General features: G+C 36.3%; 1 protein-coding gene across 1 annotated transcript in view; it reads right to left on the bottom strand.

The window, feature by feature from the left end:
* ADAMTS19 (ADAM metallopeptidase with thrombospondin type 1 motif 19) overlaps positions 1-14,572 on the bottom strand; it is a 279,661-nt gene that overhangs the window by 84,236 nt on the left and 180,853 nt on the right. The window contains exons 14-16 of the mRNA XM_019924890.3: positions 12,620-12,747; positions 8,421-8,541; positions 1,638-1,718 (exon numbers count right to left, since the gene is read on the bottom strand). Coding sequence (XP_019780449.1) covers positions 1,638-1,718; positions 8,421-8,541; positions 12,620-12,747 — 330 coding nt within the window. The remainder of the gene's footprint in view (positions 1-1,637; positions 1,719-8,420; positions 8,542-12,619; positions 12,748-14,572) is intronic.

Genomic DNA, 14,572 nt, shown 5'->3' with positions numbered 1-14,572 from the left:
GGAAATGTGCAATCTCCCAAGACTGAATCAGGAAGAAATAGAAAGTATGAAACACCAATTACCAGTAATGAAATTGATTCGGTAATCAAAAAACTCCCAATAAACAAAAGTCAAGGACCAGACAGCTCCACAGGTGAATCTACCAAACATTTAAAGAAGAGTTAATGTCTATCCTTCTCAAACTATTCCCCAAAACTGAAGAGAAAGGAACACTTTCAAATTCATTCTGTGAGGCCAGAATTGCCTTGATACCAAAACTAGACAGAGACACCAGAAGAAAAGAAAATTACAGGCCAATATCCCTGATGAATATAGATCTAAAACTCCTCAACAAAATATTAGAAAATCAAATTCAACAATACATTAAAAGGATATTACACCATGATTAAGTGAGGTTTATCCCAGAGTTGCAAGGATGGTTCATTATCCACAAATCAATGTGACACATCATGTAAACAAACTGAGGAATAAAAATCATATAATCATCTCAATAGGTGCAGAAAAAGCTTTTTACAAAATTCAACATTTATTTATGATAAAAAAAACTTTCAATGAAGTGGGTATAAAGGGAATATACCTCAACATAATAAAGGCCAGATATGACAAAACCACAGCCAACATCATACTCAATCGTAAATAGGTGAAAGCATTTCCTCTAGAATCAGGAATAAGATAAAGATGCCCACTCTCACCACTTTCATTCCATATAGTATTGGAAGTCCTAGCCATAGCAGTCAGACAAGAAAAACAAACAAAACAAACAGAAACTCTTAGATACAAAGGGGTGACTGCCAGAGAGAGAGGGAGGGGGGGTACATGAAATAGGTGAAGGGTAGTAAGAGGTAAAAACCTCCAGTAATGAAATTAGCAAGTCAAGGTCCTGTCATACAGAGCAAAAGGAATATGGTCAATAACATTGTAATAACTTCATTTGGGAACAGATGGTTACTAGACTTATGGTGGTGACCATTTCATAATGTATGCATATGTCAAAGCACTATGCAGTATACCTGAAACTACATAATAATGCAAGTCAACCTTTTCTATTAAAAATTTTTTAAAAAATACTTTCTTCATAAATGAGTATACCTGAAGTGAGGCAAAAGAGAGCATTGTCTTCCATTAAAAGGGGAAGTCCTTTTAGTACATAGAAATTTTTTTAAGAATCCCACAAGATTTCCAAATTATAGAGCAATCATTATATATATATATACACACACATTGATGTATGCATTTGCACATGCAGTAAACATGAATATGTATACATTTATGTTCATGAATATATGAAATAAATATATTTATTAAATATGTATATATATATATATATATATATATATATATGAAATAAAACATACCCAAATCCCCCAATGAGTGTTTGTTTCCCAACATGGACTAACATGAGGAAGTAATTTATAACACCCACCGCCACCAAACACAGAGACAACCAGATTGCTTTTGCTCCTGGGAAGCCCCTGGGAGGGAAGGAAAAAATTCCTACTTGATATGACAAGAGGTGCTTCCTGGGAAATTCAAACATGTAACTAGAAACACACTAAAGTCTTGGGCATAAGAGCACTCTCAGGGCAGGGCAGCTAAGCTTGGACTTGCATGGGCTCTGCGTCTGTAACACAGGTTACCTAAGTAGCTGTGTGCCGGCTTTTCCTCCACAATTTTGATTCTTCTTGCTCCAGCAGGTATCACCAACACTTCTACATAACCTGTAAGAATCAATAAAACATGAAATACGTCTTGAGTTTTTTCTAATTCTTCTTTTCTTCATTGACTTGCCCTATCTCTCTTTTGGTTTTGGCTTTTGCTGTGATACTTCAATACCTATGTAAAGAAAAAAAATTATGTATAAAAGCTGTCATAAGTTCAAGTGGAGAAGTTTCTTGGAAAAATGTTGAGAATACAACGCTATCAAGAGCAAGTAGGTGACTGTAAAGCTCCCTGACAGCTTATGAATTATGAGGTGAGAAAAAAGCACAACAGGACAGCCTGGTTAGAAACACAGTGAATCTTGGAACAGAGCAAACAGCCTTAAGTTCTGCTCATGGAACTCCTTTAAGTTAGAAAGTGGGTGGAAGGAGCAAACACAGCTGGAGAGCATACAGATGGCGGATGTCTGGTCCCTGAAGTTGTTGAGTATAGGACAAGAGAGACCAAGCCCTCTCTGGAAGATTAGCCAAGGGTTTTGAATCTGGGGCTGGAGAGAAGTGTAATAAGGCCACACCAAGCAATCTGGTGTCACCCTGGAAGGTGTCAGACGGCTAGGAGCAAGATACAATTAGGTGTTTCTTAGGAAATATTCTTCAGCAGTGGTTAGGAATGTAATGCCTGAAGTGAAATAAGACGGTAAGATAAAGCTGGATAGAAGAGAAAGTGTGCATAAAAAGTCAAAATCAAGACTTCATTTGGTACAGAAAAGACAGCAGATGCCAACTTTTGGCTTAATAGTTATGCTTTAAAATTATAGTAAAATAACATTTAATAGTCTTCTTAGTACTTCTGTGTAGCTACATACAGCCCTGATAAAAGTCTAATTTCAAAGCTACGTTAAAAAGGTATAACAGCTAATCCCAGAGTTGTCTCCTGTTGATCAATAATTCAAATTCCTGAAACTGTTGACAGTTATTTGGTGTTTACCAAAAGGTAACAGACACCCCACCTGGTGGTAGTGTCCGGGATTAGAGGTCTGTGCTTTTCAAATCAACATTTCCATTAGCAAATAATACTTACTCAATTTAACCATTTTTAGTAACACCAAATCATACAAGCACTTCCACTTTGTTATATGAACAGAATATGCAGCAATGAAAATGGAAACAAATGTTTACTGTCTATTGGTATATTGAAGTAAGGTAAGAAGGTCTGTGTACTCAATGAGCTTATAATTGAATCAAGACAAGGCACAAATATCTTACATAAAAACGACTTAAATAAAACTTCCAAATTTATGTTAAAAAGATCATATTCAAAATAGTTTAATTCCCTGCTGAAGAATGTAAATCAATGTTGTTTAAACTGTCCCCCTTCTCTGATCACGTCAATACTCAAAAGTTTCGCTGCTATTTTAACTCACAGAAGTGGGATTTTTTTCCTTTTTTTCTTTTAAGCGGTTATATACATTACTTATGTTTGAGAAACACTGGCATCAGCAGGAGTCACAATGATTCAGAGGAGAGAACATTTCATATAGTTAAGGAAAGCTTCATAAAGAAGCAGATAGATTAACTGTCTTTGAAGAACGTATAGAATTTGGATATACAGGTGACCCTTGAACAATGCAGGGGTTAAGGGCACTGATCTTCCATGCAGTAAAAAATCTGAGTATAATAAATAGTGCACCCTCTGTATCCGTGGTTCTACATCCGTGGATTCAAACAACTGCAGGTCGTGTGGTACTATAGTATTTACTATTTTTAAAAATCCACATATAAGTGGACCAATGCAGTTCAAACCTTTGTTATTTAAGAGTCAACTACATACAGAAAAAGAATGAGTTCACTGAATGTAAAGAAAAGTAACATAGTAAGTGGTATTTTTAGGACCACAGAAATATAATAATTCTGACAGAATGAGAAGGTGTAAGAACTTGGCTATATTAGGAGAGTTTAAATGCATGCCCAGGACACTGAATTTATCCATTTGAAGCTACTGAACATTCTACAGCAAGGAATGTGGTAGTTAGATACCAGCTTGGAGAGGCTTTATCTGACAGCAGTATGCAAGATGCCCAGCGATATAGTTATAGATAACAGTGTCAGGAGGCTAATGTAAAAATCCAGGAGTGCTAGAGGCTAAGGTAGAAAAACCAGAAGGCGTAGTAAAGAAAACAAATTCTGAATTTGAGAACCAATAGAAAGTGGGGAAATAAACATTGAACACAATTCTTCATTATTATGTGCAAATGCAGCCATCGTTTATAGGAACATGGAAGTCAAGTCTGGGCAATAATCTGATGTTTGGCTTTGCAATTTGTTTTTAACAAAACAGTATAACACACTAGTAAAAATATCCAGTAAGAACTCTGGAACTTCTGCAACTCCAGGAAAAGGTCAGCCTGTTGAAGTACCTTTGTGAGGCAGTAATTTAAGCCATGAGAGTTAACGGAGAAAACTGAGAGACAGGAGAAGTCAAGGATGCAACCTCGGTGACAGTTATGTTTTTTTTTTTTTAATTTGTTTATTTAATTTATTTATTTTTGGCTGCATTGGGTCTTCATTGCTGTGTGCGGGCTTTCTCTAGCTGCAGCGAGTGGGGGCCACTCTTTGTTGCGGTGTGTGGGCTTCTCACTGTGGTGGCTTCTCTTGTTGCAGAGCATGGACTCTAGGCACGCAGGCTCAGTAGTTGTGGCTTGCGGGCTCTAGAGCACAGGCTCAGTAGTTGTGGTGCATGGGCTTAGCTGCTCCACAGGATGTGGGATTTTCCTGGACCAGGGCTCAAACCCATATCTCCTGCATTGGCAGGCAGATTCTTAACCACTGTGCCACCAGGGAAGCCCTATGGTTTTTAACAGAGAGACTGAAAAAAAAAAATTAGGAAAGAATACAGAGAAGGAATAATCATGAGAGGTAGAGATCTGGCTATTTTGATGTAGTAGGATCTTATGAATTAGAATATTTTAAAAAGAATTGTTGGTGCAAAAAGCTGTACAGACATCAAAGAGAAAGGTGACCAAGGAGAGCCCATTGGATGTCACAATCAAGAGGTAACTGTTCATCTCTGAGCAAATAAATTTAGTAATGTGTTTGGAGAAGATGATAAGTTTCAGGATGTTGAAAAAGAAGAGTAGATAGAGAAAAGTAGAGGAGAGGTAGTAACTGTAAATTCCTGTTTGAGTTTAGCAGGAAACCCAGAGGTATGGTGTGTTTTAGGACAACAGTTACGTATAAGTTTATAGTAATATCTATATACTACAGATAGTATAGAGCAATATAGAGCAATATATAATATAGAGCAATTATTCAATTGAAAAGGCTTGGAGGACAGGTGAGTTAGATTAAGTTTAAAGAAGAAAGAGAGCAAGAAAAATATTAAGCAAAGACATCTGAAGAGGGATAGCCGAAGACTGAGGCTCTAGATATTTTTCAGTAAATAAGCCATTTAGCACAATTGAGAATGCACATTTTTAAAAGAAGTGAATATACGAGTGGTTACTGCTGAGCTCAGAAGTTGAAATAAAACCTGTGATGTCAAGGTCATAAATTTGATCCTCACGTTGGACAGTTTGCTTTGTACATAGGAAGATCCTATTTCATAACCAGAGATCCCATTCTTAATCAGCCATCTTAAAATGCCCAAAGTAATCATTATCTTCTCGGTAGTATTAATGATAAATGCCACATTTTGATCAACTGCTATGTGCTAGTCACAATTATAGATAATTTATTTCATTTAGCCATAATGATACCATCTAAGGTAGATATTTAATAGATTGGAAAATAAAGGTAGAGAAAAAAACTGCCTTTTTCAAGACTTCCTTGTTAGTAATTAGCTGACGCAAGGTTTGAACTCAGATCTGTCTGATTCCAGCTATGGCCTGCTGCTACTATTTCACAGGGTAGAATACATGACACTATGACTCTCTTACTGCTGTGGCAAACATACAAATAAAAAGCCTAAGAGCATGTGTTCCTTGTACAGGATTAGTATCATCATCTCTTGTACTAGGAATAACAGGTTTTATGCCCACCTTCTTCTAAATGTAGATTGATAACTATATAGTTGCACAAGTGCCAAATATACAACTTACCTTTAAAAATCCCTTAAAAAATTATCCCCTGGCCAGGCAAGTTCCAATGAAAGACATGATAAATGTACAAAGGAAAAAGAATTCTCTTCTTAAGTTGATTTTCTAGCTCCAACAAAAATGATTTAGCAAACTCTAAATAGAGCACAGGGACTGAAAACACCCACACGTGTCTGCACATGTGTTACTCATACAATATATACAGTGTGCATGGCCAACTGGACCAAATAAGGCTACAATTCCTTCAAGAAATTTTAGGAAGTCCATAAACTACAAGGATAAAATTGTCTCAAGAGAAATGAATACCACATTCCTAAAGTCACAAGTAAATGAAGCCCACGATATAATTAAGGACTCATACAGATTTGTATTTTTTAAAGTCGTAACAATATAATGTTCCATTATTAATTAAATTAACAAATGTTAATGGATCACACACTATACTGGTCATTGGGAATAGGGTATTCAACAACAGTAGCCATGATACTTTTCCTCACTGATCTTTAAAATCTAGCAGGAAAGACCAAAGGGTGTAAAATTAGAAAATTACCATACAACTGAACCGTACAGATACAAATACGGTAAGAATCACTAAACTAGTTGGTGATAGGAGGTAGAGGTTGTTCAGGGAACACTTCATTGAAGAAGTGACATTTGAACTGAGATCTAAGTGACATCTAGGAATTAACCAGGCAAAGCTAAGGGGAAGCTAACACAACAATATTTTTAAATGCAAGGTGCTAGAGGGAGCATGGTCAGTTTGAGCGTCTGTAACAGATCTGGTGGCTGCAGCTTAGAGAAGGAAAGTGACCTTGGTGTGAGATGATGCCAGAGAGACAAGTAGGAACAACACCATACAGGGCCCTATGGTCCAAGTTAAGAATTCTAGTCTCTTCCCTGTAAGCAATGTTAAACTAGCAGAGAGTTGCAAGGAAGACAGATTGTTGTAAGGAAGTAACATTATTCGTCTCTGATATTCCCAATATCGTAGGCATTTTAGACATTTTCCAAGTAACATATGTCATTAATATAACTTACAAACAAACTAATAAACAAAAGTAGAAATTAAAGTGCAATAAAAACAAAGGAGATTTGAATTAGGAATCTGGGGGGAAAATGTATCCACCTAACTTCAGTCAGAATGAACCGCATTACTGATTTTTAACTGTTATTTCTGTTGTCAATGCTTAGTTTAAAAATTAAGTGTTATTACAACTAAGAAACAGGTCCAGTGCTGAATGTGCATCGGTATTCTTCAGTGAACTGTTTCCATGCAAATTAAGTAACTATGCAGGAATAGTCTTCAAAAATTCTAGTGTCTTTAAATCTCTTCAGTCTTTCAGACTTGATTTGAACTTCTGCACTATAAAAACGTCTCCCATCACAATCAGGCTGAAAAGCTTATTATAATTGCACTTAGGTGAAAGTATAAGAGCCTGTTACAGCTCCATCTGACTATTCTAAATGAGTTCTGACAGATTTTGACGTGTAGGACCTGTCACCTTTTTTCACAGCTTTGGAGATTGAGATTTTGATCTGCAATTTACCCTGGGCCTTAGTTATTTTTAGGCTTCAAGTTCTTCAAGCTCACTTATCTTTTATTCTGCTGGGGCCTAGAGAAAGGTTATATTCAGCTTTCGAGGGCTGTGTCTAATTTTCTTTTGTGAAGGATTTTTTAAAATCTAGAATGAACTCAGTCTTCTTGATTATTCAAATATAAATGGCTTATTCTTTGTATCAAAACAAATACATATTTTTAGGTCAGGTCTTGGTATTTGAACAAGAAATGTAAAAAAGGAAAAAGTTGATGTATGTAATGTAAGAATATGAATGATAATGAAAATTGAATCATAAATACTAAGATAGTTCAATAGATAGATGTCTAGGTAAGACACTAACGTGAACATAGAAATGTCTGCTTCCTCTCCGTAAGCTTGAGGGCTTCAGTATAAAGCATTTTCTGTATATAAAGCTTATTGGTGGGTTATTATATTTCAGTACAGATATCACTTTTTGTTGTGGATCACCTTAAAATTCACACTACATAGATCAATCATCATCAGTTCATCCTCATATCCCCTGAGTATTAGTATTTATAGATGAGGAAAGACAACAAGAGAGGACATGTTCCCTCTCTTAATATATCTGGAACATCAGCCCACATCTTCTGACTCCCTGTTATAGTTTCCAACATGCTACATTGCTATAGACTCTCTCTTTTAAAAAATTAATTCCTTTTGAATTTAGTAAAAACATTAGGAAAAAAATAAAGAAAATGGAAAGCTGAAAACCTGAAGACTAATACTCTCAATAGTTGCTTCAGGCTGTTACAAATCATCATTCTCTGTTAGACATCAATAATTTGCATTGGAGGATAAGGTCTGTAGAAACCTGATAACATTAGCCAATGCAAATTAGATTATTCCCTTGCTGCTCCAATTTATTAAATGCACAACAAATGATTTCATGTTTTCAGTATTGGGAAATGGGCTTGTTAGAATTTCTGGCTCATATCACATGTACTGTATGTCATTGCAAAAAATCATTCAATACCCATTACAAAAGTCTTCAACAGAATCAGAACTGTCATTTCTAAGTTAAGTTCAATGTAATCTGTCCCCAGAGATTATTTGGATTGTTAACCTTGAAAAAATAAAACAATAATCACCTGCTCCTCTGGTGTGATTAAAATCTCCTTTAATGATTTTGCATGATTTTCCATTGCCATTGCATACACCACAATGATCTTCCCTTGCAAGAGACCCTAATAAACCATCACAGCCAACTTTCTGCAACAAGAGAATGACAGTACATCATAAAATGAGCTTTTTCTTCTTTTCTCTTTTAACCACTACTTTAGGACAAACCCAGTCTCTACAAACTGGACATATTTATTTTACAAACTAATAAAATGCCATATTCTCTGGTGCAAACTAATACAGCAAGCTCATGTCAAATAATACCACCTGTAAATTGTCCAAAGTAGGGTAGTGATAAAAGTATTTTTCTTATATTAAGAATTAAATGGTATCCTAAAGCAATCTGGAAAACTATTATTGAGACAAATGCAATTTACATAAATCCCAAAGGAAGTCACATTTCTATTAAATATAACATGATAAATCTAATTCATTCTACTCAACATAGAACAGATAAGCTTCACCGTATGGATGGGTGGCTTCACTCCTAAAGTGGTTGAAGAGGAGATGCTGAGTATTAAATATTAACTCTGTGGAAACCAAATATAAATGTTTACATTCATTACAGTTCACCAATAAACTTCTATCCCCAACTTCTTTGGCATCTAACGCATGAGTGAATAAGAATTGCTCACAACCTATGGTTGCTATAAGAAAACAGTAACAGTGGGATAATTAATTTTTATATGTTCCCAGAAGAATGATGTTAATATGAATCTTCTTAGATTAAATCATTGACTCTTTTCTAGTGAATAATGTTGGTCTCCCTTTGATGTTCAGAAAATATGATACTTTGCAAAGTTGTGCATACTCAAAGTGCATAAGTTAATGTCTGTACTGTCAGAAATAAATGGTAGAATTATACCATCACCCCTAATCAAGAAGAAGCTGCAAGACTGACTGATGTTACATCCATTTATAACAAGTTACAATTATTTAAATAAATTTTTTAAATATCACATAAAACAGAAAAACAACCAGGGTCTTTTTCTGTGGTTGGTGTCGGTGGTGTTGGGTGTGGGAAGGAGCAGGTTATAAAATGCAGCTGCAGGATGAATATCCCAAGAAAGCAAAAATCGCATTAAACCTGCATAATACAGCATCCTTTCCCTTTGTCATGAGGGTGTGTATCAGTGTCAAGAAGTAGACAAAACAATGTAATAGTGGAGAACTCTGACCAGCGAATCAAAGCTTATTCAGGGAGAAATGAAGAGAATGTTTCTGGATGAAAGAGGCGGTCACCGCAGGAAATTCTCAAAATACAACAAAGATATGTCAGAGTTCACTGATCAGGAGCCATGAAAAGACCTGAGAGTCCTGGGGTTAAAGAAAAAGTCTCTCCTTCATGTACAAATGAGGAGAAAATTTAGAGTAGAGTTTAGAGTGATTTTGAAATGATAAAAAGTGCCTTTATTGCTCTATCCCTAGCATCCGACTTGTTTCTCAGCAAATATAATAAACTTGATAAATAGTAGTTAAATGATTGAATAAATTAGTACCTCATTGTCTCTTAGTTTTTTGTAACCCTTGTAACTGGGATAGTATAAGTTTGTAAAATCTAAAATAAAAGGCAGGGGTAGACATAATGCCATGGCTCAATAATCACGTAAGCTTAAAATAAGAATCAAAGAGTTAGTATTTTGTAACTGGTAGCCTCAAGTATCCACACTTATCGAAATATGCTCACATAACTCTAAAAGTTGAGGATGAATGACTTGGAAAAGACAATACTGTTTAACTGGTGGCAGGTACCTGAAGTACCAATGGCAGGCTGGATACTGGCAGGTACCATGATAATACAGAGGAGAGTTTTCTCTATCCTCTTCCAGGATAGAAATGCCAGGGAGCCAAACTGGGTCACCAGGAGAAAGCTATCTATTTTCAATTGCCCTCCTTAGTCCACTCACCAAGTTTAGAATTCTACATTCAACTTCAATGGTGTATGTTTTATGATAAAAATAAAACACTCTAGCCAAACCCAGTATACAGAGGGTTGTCAGAAACAAAAAAGGAAGCATGCTTTTAATTATACTGAAAGACAGAATGAAGCATGTTAGTTAAAAAGCCAGAATCCTGAAGTATTCCAATGCTGTCAGAAGTTACAACTCATTTCACAGAACTTTAATTATCATCATCAGGTTCACATAACACTTATGCAGAATTTTTTGTTGTTGTTGCTGTTACTTTTATGTTTACCTAGGGACTCTATAAAAGATCTGGCTTACACAATACTGTTAAGTGAAAAGCACAGCAATGTAAGCTATTATATTTGGCATATAGAGTTCGGAAAATAATTTCTTTTGAAAACTAAATTCGTTTAAGTCATATACTAATCTGACATTTACGTAAAATGATAAAATAAAAATAAAAGTTTTAATTGCACAACATACAGTTTTGAAAACAAAATATGTATAGATAAATAATTGCAATGATTTTTAAATAGACAAATGAAAAATTATATTTCAGGCTACTGCCATATTCTGTTAAAGAATAAAGGAAATTAATATGTAATTATAAGACTGTCTCTTATACCAATTATACTGCATGATTCTACGCTTTAAATGTTAGAGCATGATGGCAAAATAAAGAACCTGAGAGCTGCTAAAGCATTTAAGTTTCACGATGTTTCCAAGTTTTTATCCAGAAGTCTATAGACTTCTATTGGACCACAGATTGATCCATCCATAGCTTGCAATTGTTTTCAAATTTTGGAGCATATGTGCACATGCGTGTGTGTGCATGTGTGGTCAGGTATGCGTTTTTTATAGGAAGAAACCAAAACTTTTATCAAATTCTCAAAGGAGTGTATTGCACAAAAAAGTCAATGACCACTGGCCTGCCTATTTCATTTTACAGATTAATGGACACATACATATTTTAAGTGATTTTCCCGAGAACACAGTTTCCTAGTGGTTGTCGTGGATTCAGTCCTCCTCCACTCAGATACCTCTTTTATTACTAAAGGATGTACATATTTTCCTTCCACGCCTGGGAAATTTATCAGCTGATGGCTCTTAGCCTTCAGCCCTGTTCAGAAAATGGCTAGCCTAAAGAAATCTGCGTTTCCCAAGATCACATCCCCCTCATCCCCTGGGACAGCTTGTATCCAAACACTAGTAGATAATGGGGGTTAAAAAGGTCTGGTTTTCTCACCCCAAATGGGGACAACTTTGAAGAGCCATCCCAGCCACAATGCTCCTCACACGGTCAGCTGACATCTTGTGACTGTACCAAGCCCAAATGCTCCCTGTGCTCAGTCTTGCCTCCTTCCCGCTCTGCATACATGTTGATCATGAAAACACCTGGTATTATACTTCCTGCATAATAATCTTCCAGGGGAAGCCAACCTGAGACAGTGGCAGACCTGTAACTAGCAACTTCAAAGCTTTAGCGTTTGATCTTTCCACTACACTATTCATATTCATTTTAACAGAATGTCTCCTTTTTTTTTTTTTTTTGCGGTACGCAGGCCTCTCACTGTTGTGGCCTCTCCCATTGAGGAGCACTGGCTCTGGACGCGCAGGCTCAGCGGCCATGGCTCACGGGCCCAGCCGCTCCGCGGCATGTGGGATCTTCCCGGACCGGCGCACGAACCCGCGTCCCCTGCATCGGCAGGCGGACTCTCAACCACTGCGCCACCAGGGAAGCCCAGAATGTCTCCTTTCTAATGATAAATAAAGAAAAGCACATAAATGCACATAGTAGATGGAGATTATTTTTAAAAAGAAATAGAAAGGCAAATGAAATGCTTAAGTATAATAAAAAATTGAATGTACATTTAGAAATCAGCTGATTCAAGAATGTTGATGATACTTTGAGTAATAAGACTGATTTTATAGGTTTTTGCCACATGGCTCAGTCTTGGACACAAGTCATGGAGAACTGGAGTGCTTGAGTTTCTGGTCTGGAATGCCCAAAGCCTCACAATTTTACACCTGTAATATGTACGTTACAGAATAAAATTTTCAGATTCTTTCAGCTAGTAATGAGTATTATATATTTTCTAGTCTGAACTCTTCATTATACAGATGAAGAAATGGACTTTCAAAGCAGATCAGACTTGCTGAAGATCACAGTTGAGGCAGAGCTTTCCACTGTACTGTGCAGCTGCTCGAAGGTCCCCCAATCCTCCCTCAGCATATATACTCTCCCTTTTGGAATGTCTTACCTGACACCTGCCATTTGCACAGATATCTAATCCCTGATATCCACAAGAAGTTCCATCCAACACTTTTTCTGATAGAAGAATAGGCTGTTCTTTTCCAACAGGAGAGCAAAACAAGGCACATGGTTTTTCTACATACAGAGTGGATAAAAATAAATGAACAAAATTTGTTCCATAAATATTTTTGCCTCAAGCTTTATTTTTCAGAAGTTAGGAGTAAAAAAATATAATCTGATATTAACTGAGTAATGCACTATTAGAATATATAATTATTATAAGTAGTAAATGAGACGATGCCTGAGCAAAAATAGGTATCCAATGAATATTAATCTCCTTCTTAAGAATTATGCCTTCAAATTATTTTTTAAATGTACTATTTTTTATTTTCTGGCACTAAACCTCTACCACACACAAACCAAGCATTCTTCGTGAAAAATATTTTGCATACTCCCATTTTTTGCTCGTATCTTTTGGCATGAAGTCATTTTAATTTTAAGAACATATCAGATTTCTGCCTATTTAAGATTTACTTTATTCATGAAGCCTCTCTTGATGTCTCACTTCTAAATTCCAATACACTAATTTAAAATCCTATGCATTTGGCATTTTCTAATTGAAAAATTAGTAAAGGGAGAAAGAAGAACTTCTAAGATGAACAATTCTTGTAAGATTTTCCATTGCGAGGATGTTTAGCAATGCAATACAATCCCATGAGAACATCCATTGGAATGCACAGTTGCTGAAGTGCTAGCTGGGACTCACCCTCTTCATTGCTTACTCAGAAAGCATGTCAGGATGTATGATGTTTAGGGTGAGAACTACAGTTCTAGGTAAAGAATTCTTGAATGGGTGGCAGTCACCTTCAGTGCTTCCTTAAACAATAAGGTAGGAGCGTTAGAGTTAAAACACTTGCCTATTAAGCTCAGTCAGAAAGTGGCAAAACAGTTTCAAAGTGCCGTTTCTATTTCTAAGCATCCTGCAGAGGAGCTGTAGTATTTGGTAACACCAGTAGTAGGATTATCCAAATCAGAAACTTCAGAGCAATTTCCAGGCTACATTACTACTCTATTGGCTTGACACCAGTCAGGCCCTTTACTGTTTATTAAGCTCATACAAATAGAATGGAAGATAGTTTACAGTCTCTGACACTGATCTTCGCTTATGTCTTCAGTAAAGTTCCACGTATGCTGATGGCATTCTATAAATACCAAATAACAGCCAGAGGCATGGAACAGGGTATCACTTGGCAAAGAGAAGACAGAGAGTTAAATGAGCCTTCAGAATTGAACATTTCAAACAGTTTTCACATGTGGTTTCTGGATACTGGTCTGAACAATTTTGGGGAGTTGTACCACGGCCTTTAATGTGAATGGTTTTGAAATTTCCCTTTAAGATGCTATTATACGCAGCAATAAAGCAGTTCAGTGTGCTCTCACACCTCAAAGTAGGTTATGTTTATTCAGTGACTACTTACTATGTCATATCTTTGGAATTAAAAACAGCTGCTGTCATTGCAACACTTTAATAGTGACATATATATACAAACACACACACACACACACACACACACACACACACACACACACACACCCCTCACTATTCTCTTTCTGGAGTTTTCACTGAAGAGAGGAGCAAACCAGATATAAGAATGATGTTGAAAGAAGTTAGTCTAGAATATTCCATTTACATTCTAAGCAAGAACTCAGATAAAAACGTTGTATTCCTCCTTTTACATATTGTCAATTTACTGTACTTACTTTAGCCTTATAGATGACATCAAAATTTGATACCAGTCTTCCTTCCTGGAGTACACCCTTGAGATTGTGACATTATAGTGATCCATGTAACATGCCAGTACTTGGCAGGCAGGCTCCGTCTTGATTTAAGAGACCACCCCTTTCCAAGGTATGCATTAAACATGGATTTCAGCCAAATTTCAGCACAGAGTATGCAAAA

This window comes from Tursiops truncatus, chromosome 3, assembly GCF_011762595.2.
Source record: "Tursiops truncatus isolate mTurTru1 chromosome 3, mTurTru1.mat.Y, whole genome shotgun sequence".
NCBI lineage: Eukaryota > Metazoa > Chordata > Mammalia > Artiodactyla > Delphinidae > Tursiops > Tursiops truncatus.
Note: the sequence above shows the minus strand (reverse complement) of the source record. Positions and strands in the feature narration are given on the sequence as shown.